Source organism: Quercus robur, chromosome 10, assembly GCF_932294415.1.
Source record: "Quercus robur chromosome 10, dhQueRobu3.1, whole genome shotgun sequence".
In the NCBI taxonomy this organism is placed as follows: domain Eukaryota; kingdom Viridiplantae; phylum Streptophyta; class Magnoliopsida; order Fagales; family Fagaceae; genus Quercus; species Quercus robur.
In genome coordinates this window covers 30,215,339-30,233,624 of record NC_065543.1, presented here as the reverse complement: position 1 = coordinate 30,233,624, position 18,286 = coordinate 30,215,339, and the positions used below count along the sequence as shown (strand labels likewise).

Sequence of the window (18,286 nt, the reverse complement as noted above, 5' to 3'; positions counted from 1 at the left end):
AGTGTAACTTATACATATGGCTAATGAAATAATGAATTGATTTTTTTTTTTTTTTTTTTTATTTTTTTTTTTATTTTTTATGTTATGGCGTGGATTTTTCTTTCTTGGATATATTTTTTAATGAAAGCACCACCAACCGATAACTCTAAGTGACAACGACTACACCCACAACCTCCCTCTCAATCACCAGATTTTTTTAAAAAATATCTTTCTATTCTTAATTGCTTCAGATCTATTCTCACTCTCTTTATTTTCTCATTCTCTTTTTATTATCCGGAGAAATATTGTCCAAAGGGCCAAGGGAAAGCTTCAAATGGTGCAAGTGCAAAACCCAAGGATCAAAGCAACAAGTTGATTTCGATATAAATGTTGGATTGTTGGGTTATCTGAATGCCCACCATGGTTTTGTAGATATGTTTATACCTATTTTTCATTTTCATATCATAATCTGTGAGAATCTTTGTTTAATCATCTAGTCAAGAAGACAGTGTAAAATGGACTTGGACACAACCATTTGAGAATGTAATCTTGGTTGTGGTTGTTTTCCTGATAATGGCATAGTAAACGCATAGTTTTCAGAACCGGACCGGACCGGGAGATCGGACCGTGAAAACCGGGAATCGGAATGAAAATCGGCTTTTTAAGCATAAAGAACCGGATTTTTTGTTAATTCAGTGAACCGCTAAAACCGGGGTTGGACCGTACGAACCGGTGAGAACAGTGCGGTCCAACCCCTTAGCAATTTTTTTTTTTTTTTTTTTACAATTTTATTCTACTTAATTAAATTATCCATCTCTTACAAGGAATAAAAAAAATTATAATTAAAATCCTTCAAAGATATTCAACTTTACTTCAAAAATTAATCATAAATTTTAATGTTTTTATGGTTATTATTTTATTTTATTAACTTTCTTATTTAATTATTAAATATATGCTTGAAAATCATTAAATTTCCCTCACATATATAGATAAATTGTCAATTTTGCTAGTTTTATAAATTTAATATCTATATTTAGGCTTTAATTAATTATTTATTTAATTATGACGTCATCACGGTTCGACCTCAAAAACCTTGAACCTCTTCCTTTAACGATTCAATGAACGGTCCGGGTCTGAAAACCTTGAGTAAATGGGGACTACGGAATACCCAATTTATTAATAACAATATAAAATAATCTTTCACTCACCAGTGCAAAAAGAGGAAAAGAGCAATAGCTGAGAGGGTTGGCCAAAGAGGGGAGGATGAGCATTGGAGGGAGGACGACCCTTGATTTGGGTAATACCATTTAGGATACGAGCCAGGTAAATGAATTCATGGGTTTATGATGTGTTAAGTGTGTTTCATAATTTTTTAATAAAAAATAGCACATCACTTAAAAATATGTCACGTAACTCTCTTTCGTTAGCAATGTAAGCATTTACACTAACGACAATTAACGAAAATTAACAAAAGGATTAATAATGTTCAATTTTTTAAACTTAAGGGAACAAAAGCGGTCACTTGAAACTTAAAGGACTAATTACGCAAACATGGTAAAATTGAAGGACTAACAATGCAGTTTTGGATTTGTTGTTTTAAACTTTAGACTTTTACAATGTTTAACTTAAATTTTAAAGTTTTCAAAAATGTTTCGTTTAAACATGATGTGGCATGCTAGTTTAAATGAAATTTATTTCAAAATTTGAGTTTTAAGGGAAACATTTTGAAAGTTTAAAATTTACATGAAACATATGCAAATAAGATTTATATAAAACAATCTAAAACTATAATGTTTAAAAATATATATTAAACTACATATTTGACCCTTAAAGTTTGGGGCTGTTTTCATTTAGGTCCTTAGTTTTCAAAATTTTCATTTTTTCCTTAATGTTTGATTTTTTATTTTCATATTAGCTTTTCCATTCATTTTTGTTAGTAATCTAATGGTTAAGTGCTAGATATGTTGTGTATATTAACCCTTGTCATCCATATAATTTCATGTATCATTAGATTATTAATAATTGAAATAGATGATGAGTAATATGAAATCAAACACTGAAAATTTTGAAACGTAAATAACAAAAATGAAACAACCACAAACTTTCAAGGTCAAAAGTGTGCTTTAGTTTAAATGAAATTAATTGCAAATATAAGGTTTAAATTAAAATTATCCAATTCTAATCCTTTTTTATATCACTGTCTCTATCTTGTTCTTAATATGAGACAAATGAGATTTTCCTCTCCTTTTTCCCTAATTCATTTTTGGGGTTTTCCCTAATAATGTGAAATAAAAATAGTTCAAGTGAAAGAAATTGTGAAAGAAAAAACGCTCATAAATTATATAAGGTAATAACATCACACGGTATAAATCTAACTATTTTTTATTTTTATTTTTGAGAAGAAGGCCGATACGGCTTATTAATCAAAATCTTTAAAGTCAGACAGATGACAATTGTAAAGGTTGAGAGGAACAGAGACTCCATTCAGATCAATAAAGAAGAAGAAAGTCTTGCACTCTTAGCTAAAGCATGTACCAGAGCATTATCTTGCCAAAGTGTATAAGAGGGAAAAAAAATGCTATAAAGAACTAGCATTAGACAAAACGACTTTGAGAAGGAAAATGTTTCAATTAAGCCTCATTATTTGAAATAAATTTCAATTAAGTGACATGACATGTGATGTTTAACATGGATTTACCGATTTAATAGAATTGTGACAAAAGCAATTTTTTTTAGAGAGTTTTAACTTATGAGCTAACTGGAACACACAATTGTGACAAAATGTTAAATAAATTTTTTTTTTAAATTTTAAGTTTTGATTGAGATCTTATAAGATTTTAAAAGTAATTTACATAAAGTAAAATATAGATAAAATAGGAAAGAAGAAACAAGTAACTAACTTATTCTTACCATAGATAGATTCCTCTTTATTATAAGAAAGGGGAAATTATTGTGTACTCCCGGAGTACCATAAATGCATATTCCCTCATCTCACATGAATGGTGGGTCCCACTAATTAAATTCATGATAAGACCCACCATTTATGTGAGAGGGGAGATTACGCATTTATGGTACTTCAGAAGTACCTAATAATTTTCCATAAGAAAGTGTTTGTTTTTCTAATATCTTGTTGCCGTTGTTAGAGAACTATAACATTTTTTTTTTTTTTTTAATGAATATATCTCTATTGACCATTCAATATATTTTCATTGGATGCAAATTTAAAAAAAAAAAAAAAAAATCTACAATTGGATTACATTTTCTTCTTATATCTTTTATACTTGCAAAATTTTTAGAAAATCATGGATCTATAAATATGTCACTAATCAAAATTTTAAATTAAAAATTTTTTTAGTCCAAAATTACGCATAAAAAATAAGTTAATATATTGAATAGTAAATAACATTTGATTGGCAAGAAATTTGATATGGGTGTTAAAAACATAAAGAACATGCAATCCAACTATTAGATTTTCAAAATATATATGTAGCAATATTACTTTTTTTTTAGTGAGTTTTTTTTTTTGAGAAATAATTTTTTTAGTGGAAATTTGACATGGCTACAACTTTTTTAGTGGGAGTTATAGCCACACTTTGTCCCTTCTTATTTTTACCTAACATGTTTTTAACATTAATTCTAATAAAATATAAGAAATTAGGACAAACAGGTATAAAAGTTTAATAAAGTTATAAAAAATTAAATTCCTTAACATGAGCACACCTCATTTTCTTGCATTAATTAATTTTTCTTATTCTTGAGTATTTAATATCTTCATAAATTTTTCTCTTTACATTTAAAATTTTACTACAATTTGTTTTTATCATTTTATTCTTTGAAAGGAGAAAAAAAAAAAAAGAAAAAAAAGAAAAGGAGAGAGTCTTTTAACACACATGTAATGCATGTGAGGAGGGTAAGAGTGCATAAAATATATAGCCCTTTGTGGGTACCTTGGACGACTGATTTTTAGCCTTTGGCTTTTACACAGCATCCTCGGAGTCCCACATTGAAGAGAACTTTCCCCACTTTCTGCCTTATAAGCTCTGAAGCGAAGGAGTAGTGTTTCATCAGTGGCTTTTACACAGCATCCTCGGAGTCCCACATCGAAGAGAACTTCCCCCACTTTCTGCCTTATAAGCTCTGAAGCGAAGGAGTAGTGTACCATCAGTTATATGGTACACTACTCCTTCGCTTCAGAGCTTATAAGGCAGAAAGTAGGGGAAGTTCTCTTCGATGTGGGACTCCGAGTATGCTGTGTAAAAGCCAAAGGCTAAAAATCAGTACATCCAAGGTACCCACACCCTTAATTTTTCTGTTTGTTTGTGATGCGAAATGCGGGAATGTCAAGAAGCAGAACATGTATACTTCTACAAAACAAGAAACAAAATATGTTTGCTTTTGAAAATAACCTTGAATCCACGAGGTTCCTTGAATCCACAAAGAGAAAGTGCCTGGAATCCACCAGAAAATAGAAAAACAAAAATCTAAATTTTATTGATTGAATAATTGTTAAAAAAACATTTACAAACTTGGAGGCCTATTTAATGGCTCTGTAATACTTGATAGACAATAAAATAAATTGGGTAAATTACAAAGTTAGTCCCCATCCTTTTCATCATATTTCAATTTGGTCCCTAACCTTTCGATTGTGTCAATTAGGTCCCTAACTTTTTTAGTGTTGTGTCAACTTAGTCCCTGTTGTTATCTCTTGGATGGAAAAAGCTTATGTGTCAAACAAAACAATAAAAAATACTTTTTCATGTCACATCATCTGCCAACTGTACCACCATGTCAATTAGAGAAAAAAAAAATTTGAGACGCGTGACCACCAAAATCCCTAACTTATCTCCATCTCTTCTCCCTCTTTCCTCTCTCGTTAGAAATACAAGATTGTATCTCAGACGAAGGAAAGGAAGAGAAAACATGGCTCTAGAGAGAATTGAGTGACTGAGTTTTTGCTATTCAATGTCATCAGGATATATGGCTTTATTGAGTTCGTTTCATGTGTTACGCCTACATGATGTAAATTTGCATCAAGTCCCTCCATAATAACAGTGTCTATGAATGTCTCTTTGAGATTAACCAAGTTAATATTACATTGATGTTGGATTGGATGGAGTTTTGATCTTAAGTTTTGTGATTTAGGTATTGAGTGACCCTCAAAAGAAGAATATTTTTATCAGAATGGTGAGGAAGGCTTAAAAGATGTGCCACCACCTGACAGTGGTGGTTTCTCATATGGAAATGGTTGTGGGGGGAATACATTCAACCCTAGGAATGTAGAGGACATTTTTGCGAAATTCTTTGGAAGTAGCCTATCTGGATTTAGTTCATCAAGACCTGGGAGGTCTATGAGGTTCTAGTCAGATGGTTCAAGGACTTTTGGGGGAGATGAGTTATAGGGATTTTGGTGTCACATGTCTTAGTTTTTTTTAATTGACGTGGCAGTACAATTGATAGATGATGTGGCATGGAAAATAATTTTTTAATTGTTTCATTTGACACATGAGCCTTTTTCATCCAAAGGATAATGGCGGGGACTGAATTAACACGACACTAAAAAGGTTAGGGACCAAATTGATACAATTGAAAGGTTAGGGACCAAATTGAGATATGGGGTAAAGAATAGGGACCAAATATATTCTAAAATAACTCCTAATTAATACCTAACTATAATAGAAACCAAATTTGATGTAAAAAGCATTTAAAACACCTAAAAACAAGGAAATAAATGCCCAAAACCTAGAATAGCAAAAATTACATAAAAATATTATATATAACAAATTACAGAAATTAATTTAAAGAGTCTGTCCTACATTAGACCCCTCCACCTTAAACAAACTCATCCTCGAGTTTATGGTTGAAATTTGAAATCTTTTATGCTAAGAGAACAAATACTTTGAATGCTTAAGTCCCTTGATCTTCTTTCCATACTTGCAACTCATCAATGGAATAAACAAATCAACTTGAATTTTTTTTCCTTGGTCTTCATGTAATTGTAGAGATTTACCAAATAAGAACTGACAATTGAATCAAAACTATCAACTCCAATAAAATCAATAAATTTCGGTGTATCAAATACCACCAAAATAAAAGGATCTTAAGATTGACAATCATATGATTTCATTTCATTTAGATCCTTGAAACTTTCCTCTTCAATTTCTTCCTCAATGGTCTCTACCATCTTGACTTCAAGATCTTTCTCTATAATAGGTTCTTCATTATTCTCCTCCATAATAATCTTGATTTTAGGATCTTCTTCATTAACAAGACATTCATTAATTTCCTCAGAAATCTCTATATTTTGTTCTTGACTTCTAAATAATCTTTAAGAACAATATTTTATTCAACATGCAATTCTTCCTTAATGGTGGAGCTCTTCAAAATAATTCAAGTATGAACTTCTTGGCCAATAATAATCTTGTTTTGTATACGACAAGATTTCATCATAATCCATAGGATAAAAGTTGATAGCTAGTATTTATTTTCATCTTTGGCCATGAATGAATTTTTTCTTCGCCTTGTTGGATTCTATTAGATTGTAATCATTCCCACCAACGTAAGGCATATTTTCTAAATTTATACAAAGTAAGTTTAACTTTTTCTCTCATCACAAATATTCTCATAGTCAAATCAATCCTCTAGATCAAGTAACCAATCAAGAAAATATTCTTATAAAAATAACCATTAAAACTTGCAATTCTTCTATAAGGCCTATATGAAATTTGCTTAAAAATAGGTTGCTTGTGAGTTATGTCTCCGCGACAGTTATCCCTATTGTTTCTATGCTCCAACGACAGCATCCTAACAAAGATATTTGTGAGGGTTAACTATACATCATATAATACTTGCTAAGTTTTTTGTCACTAGAATTGCTACTGTCTCATATGTTAGCCACCAGATCAGGATAAGTCAAGACTCTGAACCAACTGATGTAGAATACGAAAGTGTCAAGAAGTAGAACATGTCTACTTTTAGAAAATAAGAAACAAAACACGTTTGTATCTAAAAATAACTTCAAATCCACGAGAGTTCCTTAAATCAAAGAGGGTTCTTAAATCCATAAGGAGAAAGGGTTTGGAATTCACTTGAAAATAGAAAGACAAAAGTTTGATTTTTATTGATTGAATAATTGTTAAAAAAAAATGTTTATAGAGTTGAGGGTCTATTTAAAGACTCTGTCAAATTTGACAGATAAGAAAATATATTATAAAATAATTCTTAATTAATACCTAACCATAATAGGAACCAAATTTGACCTAAAAAACATTAAAAGCACTTAAAAACAAGGAAATAAATGCCCTAAATCTTTTTTTTTTTTTTTGAAGGGGGATGCCCTAAATTTAAAATAACGAAAATTACATAAAAATACCAAATATAACAAATTACATAAATTAATATGACGATTCTGTACTATATCAGTTTTTTTTAAAAAAAAAAAAAAAAAACACGTAGAGCCCTTTGTTAGAACATTATTTATAAATAATTTTATATTTTTATTTTTTTTGTAAAGGCAGTTATGCCATGGAAGTATTCCTAGCTTATGCCATTGTAAGTCATAACACGGGGTGTGTTTGATAAGTAATAATGATTTGCATTTAACCCAAAGAAAGAATTATAAAAAGAGATATTTTGGAAATTGATACATGATAATTACATAAGAGAGCTTGAGGTTAAAATAAAATTTTATTTTCAAGTTCGCTATCGTACGTAGTAACAGACACTTTATAGTTTTTCTTGCAAACGTTATAAGTAAAAGATGCAGCCAAAAAGCTTTTATAGTCCCCATGTTGCGGATTTGCCTTTTAGAGTTTGCCGTAGTGACATAGTATATTTTATAATTATTCTACGCAAAAAAAAAAAAAAAAAAAAAAAATCTTATAATTATTGTGTTTGTTTGGTATAACTTGTTATTATTCATTTGCTTAAAAATTACAATCTTATCTTTTAAAAACTAAAGGGTAAAAGTTTCAAAAAGTGATACAGTTTCTTTTAGATTAAAAAAAAAAAAAAACTGGTTCTTGAACAATTTTCTTGAGAGGGATTATTATGCTTGAAATAAATAAGCAAAAATGATGGATGCTCTAACTTTATTGTTCAATTTTTATTAGTTTTTGGAAAAAAAAAGAAAAAAAAGAAAGAAAAAAAAAGAACTTCCTAATTCCTACAACATAAAGGAATCCAAGTAAAATAAAAACTGAAAAGTATACAGAAGGAGAAATAACGTTATATCAAGTGAAGCTCACTTCTCCATACATGGTTGATGGTACGTACACATAAAATTGACTCTCTTTTAATTTAGATATGTTTTACACTTTGCATTTGACTCTTTGCTAAAAAAGAGGTATCATTTCTTAATCCTATGTGTGATTGAAAGTATGATATGCATGAAAGAGAGGATTCTCTCTCTCTGAATCTCAGTATCTCTGATATGAGATAATGTGCAGCTGCTAAGACCTGAGATGATACGTAAACAAGGTGTGAAACAGTAAAAAAAAGGAAAGAGAATGCAGATTGCCGAGGAACCCGACCGTGATCTTTTCAAAAATATCACCATTTTACGCTTCTTCCTTGTTAAGCATTCACTGCTCTCTCCTAAAGTAAGTCGGCTCTCTCTCTCTCTCTGTTCATTGTCTGTGGGGGATAACAACAAAACGTACCTCACTCCTCTGTCCGAGACAAACAAATTCTCACGGACCCTTAAATTGGTCTTTTCTTTCTTTGCATCTTCTGTAATTATTTAATTCTTAATAAATATATACAAAAATGGTTTAACATATATTTTTCATTTAGGCAGTGTTTATTAATTACACACCTTTTTGCATACACACGTCCGTACACACAGGTGAATTTGTATTCGTGAATTGAAGATATGATTTTAAGTTGGTTATACTGTTTTCATTTTATAATTGGGGCAGCAAGAGAGTCATCATATACAAAAAGATAGGATCAAAATAGATTTTTGGGTGAGGTTCGAGAGTTATCATATAAAAAAAAAAAAGAAAAAAAGAAAAGAAAAAGATAGGATCAAAATAGATTTGGGTGTGGTTCTATCGTTGTATGCAAGTTATATAAATTTAATGAGGTACATTAACATACCTATCCAAATAAGAGGTACATTAATATAGCTTTTAAAATTATGTATATATAAAAATATTTTGATAATTTGATTTTTAAAATTATGTATATATATTAAAATATTTTGATAATTGGAAGAGATGAGATTTGAATCATAGATGTCTCCGTCAAAATGTATGAGTTGAACTATAAAGCTTTTGGTTGTGTTCCTTATATTGTCTCCTATTAGATGTTTAGTGGGTTAAGTAAGCATTGTCATAATGATGTCCAAAGTAACATTTCTTTAAATTTAACTGTTTAAGATTTTAAGTTACTTTGAAAGGAAAAAAAATGTCGATAAGAGCATTAGAGCACGCACCACACGATAGTGGTGTGTGCTCTAAAATACAGGGGTGGAAAGGTGTGTGTGTGGTGTGTGCTCTAAAATACAGGGGTGGAAAGAGAAGCTACTGTTACAAGTTGGTAGAGAGGTACTTTTGAAATCAGATGTTCAGGCTATTCCCACCTTTGTTATGAGTTGTTTTAAATTGACTCTTGATCTTTGTAAGTATATTGAATATATGATACATAAATTTTGGTGGGGACAAATGGGTGATAAATTCAGTCTAAAGAATTCAACATTGTTATAATCTAGTTCTAAGTGTTAAATATATTAGTAATGCGATGTGTTATACTATGTTATATATGCTAGAGTAGATGCAGAAGGGGAAGTATAGAATAAGAATACCAAGAACACAAGGGTTACGTGGTTCAGTCTTGTCAGCCTATGTCCATGGAGAAAACCCTTAAGGGTTACATCTTTATTGTATAAGAGTATAGTACAAAATTTGTATTACAATGAACCCTAATATGAGTATATATAGACGATTAAACTCTAGACTAATAGTACTAGTAGGAGTAGGCTTGGGCTTATTACATTAGACTACTATGTCTAATATATCTCTAACACTATGGTAAAAATGAGTATTTTTTTATACAAATATTTTAGTGGATTCCAATAAGGACTTTCCATCTTAGCCTTTTAAAACCAGAAATCATGGCATAATTTTTTAAAATAAAAATGTAAGACCTTTAGATTTCACTTTTAACGTGGTAAAGAATTAATTAAAGGAATGTCTCTGAAGTTTGGACACTCATATCTCAATCACAAATTTGACAACTCTATACTGAAACAGTGAAACTACTCCTAGACCTTTATCTCTATTTCCAAGTGTGATCAATCTTGAAACTTATGCATTGATTACACTATGTGGCAAAGTGTTTTTGTTTTTGTTTTTTGTTTTGTGAGAAACAGGCTTTTTTATTTTTTATTTTTCAAGAAACAAACTAACTTTTAAACACATACACTTAATTACACTCTTTCATCAAACTCAAACACATTATTTAACCCAAAGTACCACGGTAAAAAGGCCTATGAGAAACAAGCTTCTAATAAGTAATAACTCAACACTCATGTCTAGTATTCCTTTTATATTTATTACTTTTAAAGGCTGTGCAAAGCCTCGTGAGATTGCTGTACTTAAATTGAAGACTTGAACAAAATATTTACCTCTACAGACTTGATAGCAACCAAACTGGCACCTTCGGCTTGGAAAAAGGGAAATGATCGCCATTTAGGGGTGCAACTTGGGTCTTGAGTCTTGACTACCTTGGGATCCGAACCAAAATGACTAATATGTGTTGATTTGCTCTTGACTATTTTGGTTCAGTTCAGGGTCCAAAAATAATTTGTTCTATTCTAGGCCTAAAAGTTTTGTATTCGGATGACTGTATTCGGTTCTCTGGTTATGCGTCTAGTTGTCCAACCCAATCTAAAACAAGCTTCTTCTTTTTTTTCTTTTTCTTTTTTGGGAGAAGAGTATAATATCTTAATGTCGTAGGATCATCTCTCTACTTTGTATATACCATATATACCTAATGTTAACCAATAATCTACTATTATAAAATATATAATAAATAAAGATACATAGTTTTATAACAATTTTGTTTGAGAGAAATGGTTTCAATCTATGAATTTTAGGGGTTGAATTAACTAGAACCGACTTATTTTATAACAATTAAGATTATATACTTATGATGTGCAAAAAAGTGTATAGTAGAATTCTCCATGCCTTAATATTATAATATTTGATTGCAATTTATGTGGTTAGAGATGGAATAGAATTTATTCTTTTTTTATTATTATTTTTTTTATACAAGATAAAATTTCTACTCTAACCTAATCTAAGTGTATATGTATGTGACTCCTCCCTGGAGACTTGAACCCTGACCCTTATCCCCCATACCCCACAAGCACTTATACTTGTGAAGTGACCACCGCACCAAGGGTATGCGGTGGTTATTCCTATTTTTTTATAATGGATAGAATGCATTCCATAGTTAAGATTTCATTTCTTATATTTAAATGTAGTATTAAATTTGTATGAACTAGACAAACTTTCTATTTTACTTGAATATTGGAAATTACCTTGTTGTTCAAACAATCTAGAGAAAACTTCCATATTTAACGTGAGCATTCAATTTAAAAAATCTAAGTACATATTAGATCTTGCCAATACTCATCACAACAATAACAAACAATCATATATCTTGGTCTGAAAAATTTGGGATTTGTTATAGATTCTTAATAGACTAGCAAGGATGTGTCACATATATTCTATTTTTTCATTCTATTCTATCCTAAATCATACTTTCTATTATTTCCTTCATTGACATGTTCATTTTTTTGATATTTCTAATATTTTTATTTTAGGTACTCTTCTACTTCTTTTCATTCCCTTGATTTGAACTAACGCATGCTTTCTCACTAATGCATTAATCTCTCTCATCTTCATATGACCAAACTATATCAAATAGCTCCCCCTTATCTTTTCATCAATAAGAGTTACTTCTATCTTTAATCAAATTTTCCATAACTCATTATATTCTCCCCCTCCAAAAACGTTTAATTAGAGTTAGCAAAATTTATGTTAACTAGGAAAACAAGTAAGGATAAAGGGAATAACAACCCATTTAAGTTTACACCGCTTCAGATTTATAAGTGATATTGACCTAACCTGTTTTCCATGTCTCTATTAGATAATTTAATTTTTTTTTACCCATTTTTAACATATATTTGTATGCGAAAAGTTAAGCAGATTTTCTTTATTGTTCATGAAAATACTAATGACATTACACTTCAACATGACGTGCAAATCTCAAAGATAAATATTTTTTAGTGCTAGATCTATTATTAACATTGACAATATATTTTGTTTTGTAATTTCATTATAGATTTTCTTCCTAATTAATAGCAGGTTTTATTTTATTTTTAAAATGCTATATTTAATTATTTTTATAGATAATTTAACTTTATTTCATATTTCATGTATATATAATAGCTGAAAAATATATCATTTCCTTTTATTTCCTTAATTTTTTTTCTAGTCAATTTACTAATTTCAATTATAAGAATAGAATTTTTAAAAATTAAGTGAAGTCTAATTATGATTGTATGTTTCGGTGCTGATACAGTTAAAAGAAAGGGGAACAAATTATGTTCTGAAAATGTTTTTTTTTTTTTTTTTTTGGTAGCTATGATCGAGCGAAAATATAATGCGGAGTCATTTTGAGATGGTCAAATTTAAAGTACTATTTTTGTGTCAAATTGTCTAGTTTTTAAATTTTACCAACGTTATATATTTCTCTCATTCACATCCTTTAATTTCATCATTTTTTCTGTTTTCAATATTTTTTGTTGTTATTTTGGAATTAGATACCAGATAAGATATGATAACATTATCTTTTTTATGTAAGAGAATTTAGGATAACCTTTAACTTTTTTTTAAAAAAAAAACCTTCATTCATTCATTCATTAATAGCATTCTGATACAAAGTTTCCATTGTTAATGGAGGTAACTCCTCTATCCAATACATATCATCAGGTATATTTCTAGCGTGCTGTGCAAGAACATGTGCAACCTTGTTTCCTCCCCTCCTCGTGCTGCAAATGTCCACCCAATGCAAAGTATAGAGCAACTGTTGGATATCATCCACAACATTCCCAAGCAATGACTGGTTTACCTCTAGGGATGAGATAGCACGTATGACATTAGCATTGTGGGAACTTGCTACGAAATTTAATACATAATCAATATATGGTTTGTGGGATTTAAAATATATAATGCGAAGTTACATCTTGATAAATGATTAAATTGAAACGTATTAAGAATATTGTTATGTCTTTTATTTTATTTATATTTGTTAACAATTAATAAATGTTAGTTTTATTTTTCATATATTAATTTATTATTGAATTTTTTGTATAATTATTTTTCTTTTATATGATTCAATTGATTTTTGTGCTTTGGCCGGCCCACTGAAAAGGAAATTCTAGCTCTATCCTTGATCATATTAATAAGTTTTTATTAACTATTTAATCCATAAATTCATTTTCTTATATGGTTCAATTAACAAACTAATATTATCATGGATTATAATCGTAATTCAATTAAGTACCTCATAATTGGTTACTATGGAGTATGGACCATGATACTTGAATACTAAGGAAAGTCACCCATAATTGTTTTGTGGAGTTCAATAAGACCTGAAAAAAATTCTGAAACAGGGACGACTTAATAAAGTTTTAGTAGGAATGATATTATAATATTATTGTTTAAGTACAGATTTCCCTAGATATAAAAATAAAAATGTGAGTAGCAGTTAATTAGGTAACTGATAAAATCTTTTACAATCAAATAATAAATCTAGATTTGAATCCTGCTTAAGAACTCTATCTAATGTTCTATCCTAACCATTATAATGTTTAGATCAGGCAAAATTAGACTACAACTTATTAATCTACCTGAATTTGAAAGATAAAAATGGATATGATGGGTAAGGTTTAAATGGCAGGTCAACTATTGCGTACACCTAGTGCGATGGTCACTCCACAAGTATAAGTACTTATGAAATATTGTGGGGGGGGGGGGGAAAGGGCTGGGTTCAAGTCTTTAAGAGAGAATTTCACATACATATACACTTAGATTATGTTAGAGTAGAATTTCTATCTTATATATTTATATATATATATATATATATATATATATGTGTGTGTGTGTGTGTGGGGCAGGTCAAGTGGGGCATATTATTATTATTATTATTATTTTTTTTTTTTTCAGAATGAAATAAACTCCTTTATCTCATTGGTTTTGGTTTTTTTTTTTCCCCACTGTATTTCCCTCTCACATTTTTCTCTATCTGATTCTCACTTTCTTAGTCTTATATTCACCATTTTCAATATTTCTCTTCCTTCTAAGTGTGATCTTATATGACACCAATAATATTTATTGTCACGGTGGTTTTTTTAGTTTTTATACAGGTGTTTTTTTTTTCTTAGTGTAAATAAAAAAAGAACTCAGTTTTAAAAGTGGATCCTTATTTTTCTATATATATAAATGAAGTTCAACGGTTAAGTTTCATTTCTTACCATTTTACTTTGCATGCAGTACTTAAGCTTTTTCCATACATTAGATAAGCTTTCTTGCTCTTTCACCGAGATTGGTTTAATGAAATCTACCACGTACCATCTATCACACTTCATATGTAACGAATGAACGAGGTACCTCTAACCCATATTCATGGTCACATCATCGTCAAAGTCTTTCACATCTAATTTCCAATCAGATCCCTTATTCCAACATCAAACTCACATACATTTCCATTTCAGACCTCCATTCGATGACCCATCTCTCTCTCATAAATATTGCAAGCACATGACACATTTCAAATTTCTAAAACAAGGCCTATATATCTGTCAACATTTAGCCTATGTAATATTCTCTAAAATGTTTTGTTTTCATTGATTCAACCAACATGGTCCAAATGCATTTTAAGGCAACCTTGTTTTATACCCCGCATCTTACCATTGCACATCCATGAAATGTTACATCATTAGCAATAAAGAAAAAAAAGAAAAAGAAAAAAAAAAAGTCCCATTTTCCAACAAGATTACAACATTCAAACTCAACCTATCATCTTCCATACATAGCAATTTGATAAGCGAACCATTGGCTGTCACCCCCCATAAAGTAATTTCCCTTTGGTTTTAGTTCTTCAATGGAAGAAACTCAAAAAATTGGAAAGGAGTGAAGTTGGCATTCATGGCTGAAACTGATATATCAGTCTCCCTTTCGTTAATGTTATTGTTGCCATCACTGCTGCTCCGAAGTGGAAAGAGTTGAAGAGTTTGAGATTCCCCACATCCATCTTCTTCATTGCTGACACTACTGTTAAAGTAGTTGATACCATTTTCTCTATAGGGTGCTATAAAGATGTTCAAGTCACGAGTCTTAATGAGCTTTTGTTCCATTGTAGTTCTCACTGTAGCTTGGGTTGTGGTAGTAGTAGCAGTAGTAGTAGATGAAGTAGGGGTGTTTATGAGGTGGGTGAGATGAGGAGGACAAGTCAACTGCATTATCTGCCGCGTGGCATTCCTTTCCACAAAGTTTCTTCTTTGCTGTAATTCTCCTTCATCGAATTGGATCCATCCATCTGTCATACATTCTGCCACTGCTGCTTTTGCTGACCTTTGTATTGAAACAGATTCCTGAAAAATAATTATAGACATGCAATCACATGAAATCTCCAAATCTGAAACATTTTTTGATAAATAGAATGAGACAATTTCAATTGGGCGCTCCTTAATTGTCTTGAGAAGTAAAGTCAGTACTTAGGACAAAGCTCATGGTCCATGAAAAACAAAGTAGTACTAGCGTCTCAGCTAGGGTTAGCATGGTCCTTTCACTCACAAGGTGCTCATTTCTGTAGAATGTTAAGGGGTGCCCTAAACAGTACTGGCCTAATTGACATGAAAAAGCACAGGACCCAAAATCCCAGCTAAGTTTCATAACAGAAGCCCCGACAGAAAGGAAGGAATGCAGCTTTTGGACCTTTTCATTTCCCAACAAACAAAGCATTTTGTTGGTTCCCTAGTGAATATATCACCTTTTTAAGATTATAAACTCAACAATGATCTAGCTAGTAATCATATGCAAATTATCCAAGTTTAATTGCTTCTTACATACTTTTTTGAGACTAAAGGGATTCCAAGTTCAAAAAGGAGGAATAGAGTATATAAAAAGACAGACAAAGGAAGGTAGAAATAGACCTCTGCAAGCGTACTGCAGTTTATATGGGGTGCCCAGTTCTTAGTCTGTTCAACTTCAAACACTGTCCTATTTGCCCCTGTAGACAAAAAGAAAAACAAAAAGAATACAACTTTTACATCCCAAACAACAATCAGAATAGAAAAAAGTAATACAAATCAAACATATCTAAGAACAAAATGTAAAGCAAAAAGCCATACAAAATTGTCCTGTCTCTCTTTCTCTCTCTAACATGAACTATACTAGTGGCTGTGGTGATCACAATAATAATAATATATTAAAGTTAATTATTCTACATGGGTTTTACCTAATTCTTTCCTGTTTAAGTTTTCAATATTATCACGGTGGTGGTCATCCGAAGCCAAATCCATTTGACGGCGGCGTTTCTGCCTCTCTCTGGCCTTGTGATTTTGGAACCAGTAGAAAACATTCTTCCCTTCAATCTTACCATATCTCCGAAGCTGTGCAGTAATATGCTGAATTTGCTCAGCCGACGGTGTTCGAGTCCCACGTCGATATAATTCTTCAAGAGCCCTCAACTGCTCCGGTGTTGGATTCCACCTTGAGCTCACCACAACAGGTGGAGTGTTGAACTCTCTCATCTTGTTCTGCTCAGACACAGCTGCTGCAACAAATAGCCAAATGAAACACACAAACATACACAAGGAAAAATACTAATCACTCTGACACACAAATATACACATATAAATGACAAACTATTTACATACCCTGCAGATGTTGACATTGTGAAAAGAAATCGGTGCCATGAATACGGCTTAAGCAGGGAGTGTTTGTGGTCGAGTTGTTGTTGTTGTTGTTGATGTTGTTGGTAGAAGGCAGTGGCCTTGGAATGAGAGGCCTAAGTTTCCGGCCATTGAATGAGTCAGGCATGTTGAACTCTCCTCCATCATTATAACCCATCATCCACATTTTGATAGACTAAAAGAAGGAACAATTTCTTTCTCTCTCTATAAGTAGAGCTGAATATATTGAAGGGGCTTTGTGATGTAGATGAAGAGGTATATGTAATGGAAGAAGAAGCAGGAGAGTAAAGTGGGGCTTTAATTAAATACACCTCTTAGTCTCTCTCTTTCCCTAGAGGGGAAAAGGGTTTTTGATACGGTGGGTTAAAGAATGGTGTTGGAGTAGTAAATATGGGAATAGAGCATGCAAGACTGGTGGGGTTATGAAATAGGAATCATTACCTCCCTCACATAGGAAATAGACATATAGTTTATAAATAGTACGTATTGATGCTTTTAAAGAGGGAGAAAATACTGAAATTTGGTTAGTTAAGCTGAAATAGTGAGTATTTGAGTATCAGAAAATCAGAGATGGGGATTGATCACTTTAGAGAGAGAGGGAGAGAGAGAGAGAGAGAATGGTGTTGGTTTAATATGGAACAAAGTGCGGAACACATATGAGGTTGACTAGGCTAGAGAGAGAAGACAAAAGAAAAATGAAAATATAAAAGAAAAGAGAAAAGAGAAAACGAAGGAAAAGGCAAAGAAGGGTTGCTGAGAGTGAGAAAGAAGAGGAAGCGTGGAATTCTGGGAGGGTTTTTGGGAGTAGCGAAGGAAAAACGACGTGACGATGATGAGGGTTATCATAAGCCTCATCACACTTTCTTTACCCTTCTCTCATTTATTGTTCTCTTTACGTCTCGTGCCTTTCACACTTATTCTCAATCCGAACTGCCCCTCTCCTTTCTCTCTGCCCCTCCTCCCTCTTTTCTTTTTCACTTAATTAATACTTCAAATATACATTACCATTCTAACATACTTACTTACTGTCCATGCATCATTCCATTCTCTCTCTCACTTTACTGCATGTACAGATCTTTTTCTTCTCATATATTCCTCCATCTTCTCTGCTTTGACTTAATGCTTGGGTTTAACCGGTGTGAGATGCATTACTACTGGAGTTAGTAGGGTCATTTAGCACATAAGTTTAACTCATCACGGTAAAAAGTATCTTGCTCTCGAATTTTCACCTCTTTATGTGCACGAATCTGAACAATTAATGCCCACGTTTTGCATAACCATAATATCCGCATTTTTAAAAAATGCCCACACTTTATACGTGTA

The 18,286-nt window shown here is 31.4% G+C and overlaps 1 protein-coding gene across 3 annotated transcripts; it reads right to left on the bottom strand.

The window, feature by feature from the left end:
• Positions 1-14,870: 14,870 nt before the first annotated feature.
• On the bottom strand, positions 14,871-17,762 carry LOC126703196 (WUSCHEL-related homeobox 1-like). 3 transcript variants are annotated; one of them, XM_050402150.1, is made up of 4 exons: positions 16,928-17,762; positions 16,648-16,824; positions 16,202-16,278; positions 14,871-15,640 (listed from the first exon to the last, which is right to left on the bottom strand). In XM_050402150.1, exons 1-4 carry the CDS (start codon positions 17,127-17,129, stop codon positions 15,140-15,142), a joined length of 957 nt encoding a protein of 318 aa, XP_050258107.1. In that variant the 5' UTR covers positions 17,130-17,762; the 3' UTR covers positions 14,871-15,139. The 3 variants fall into 3 exon arrangements, with proteins under 3 accessions (XP_050258107.1, XP_050258106.1, XP_050258105.1); XM_050402149.1 differs by having other exon boundaries at positions 16,507-16,821; XM_050402148.1 differs by having other exon boundaries at positions 16,507-16,824; positions 16,928-17,760.
• Between the last annotated feature and the right edge of the window lie 524 nt (positions 17,763-18,286).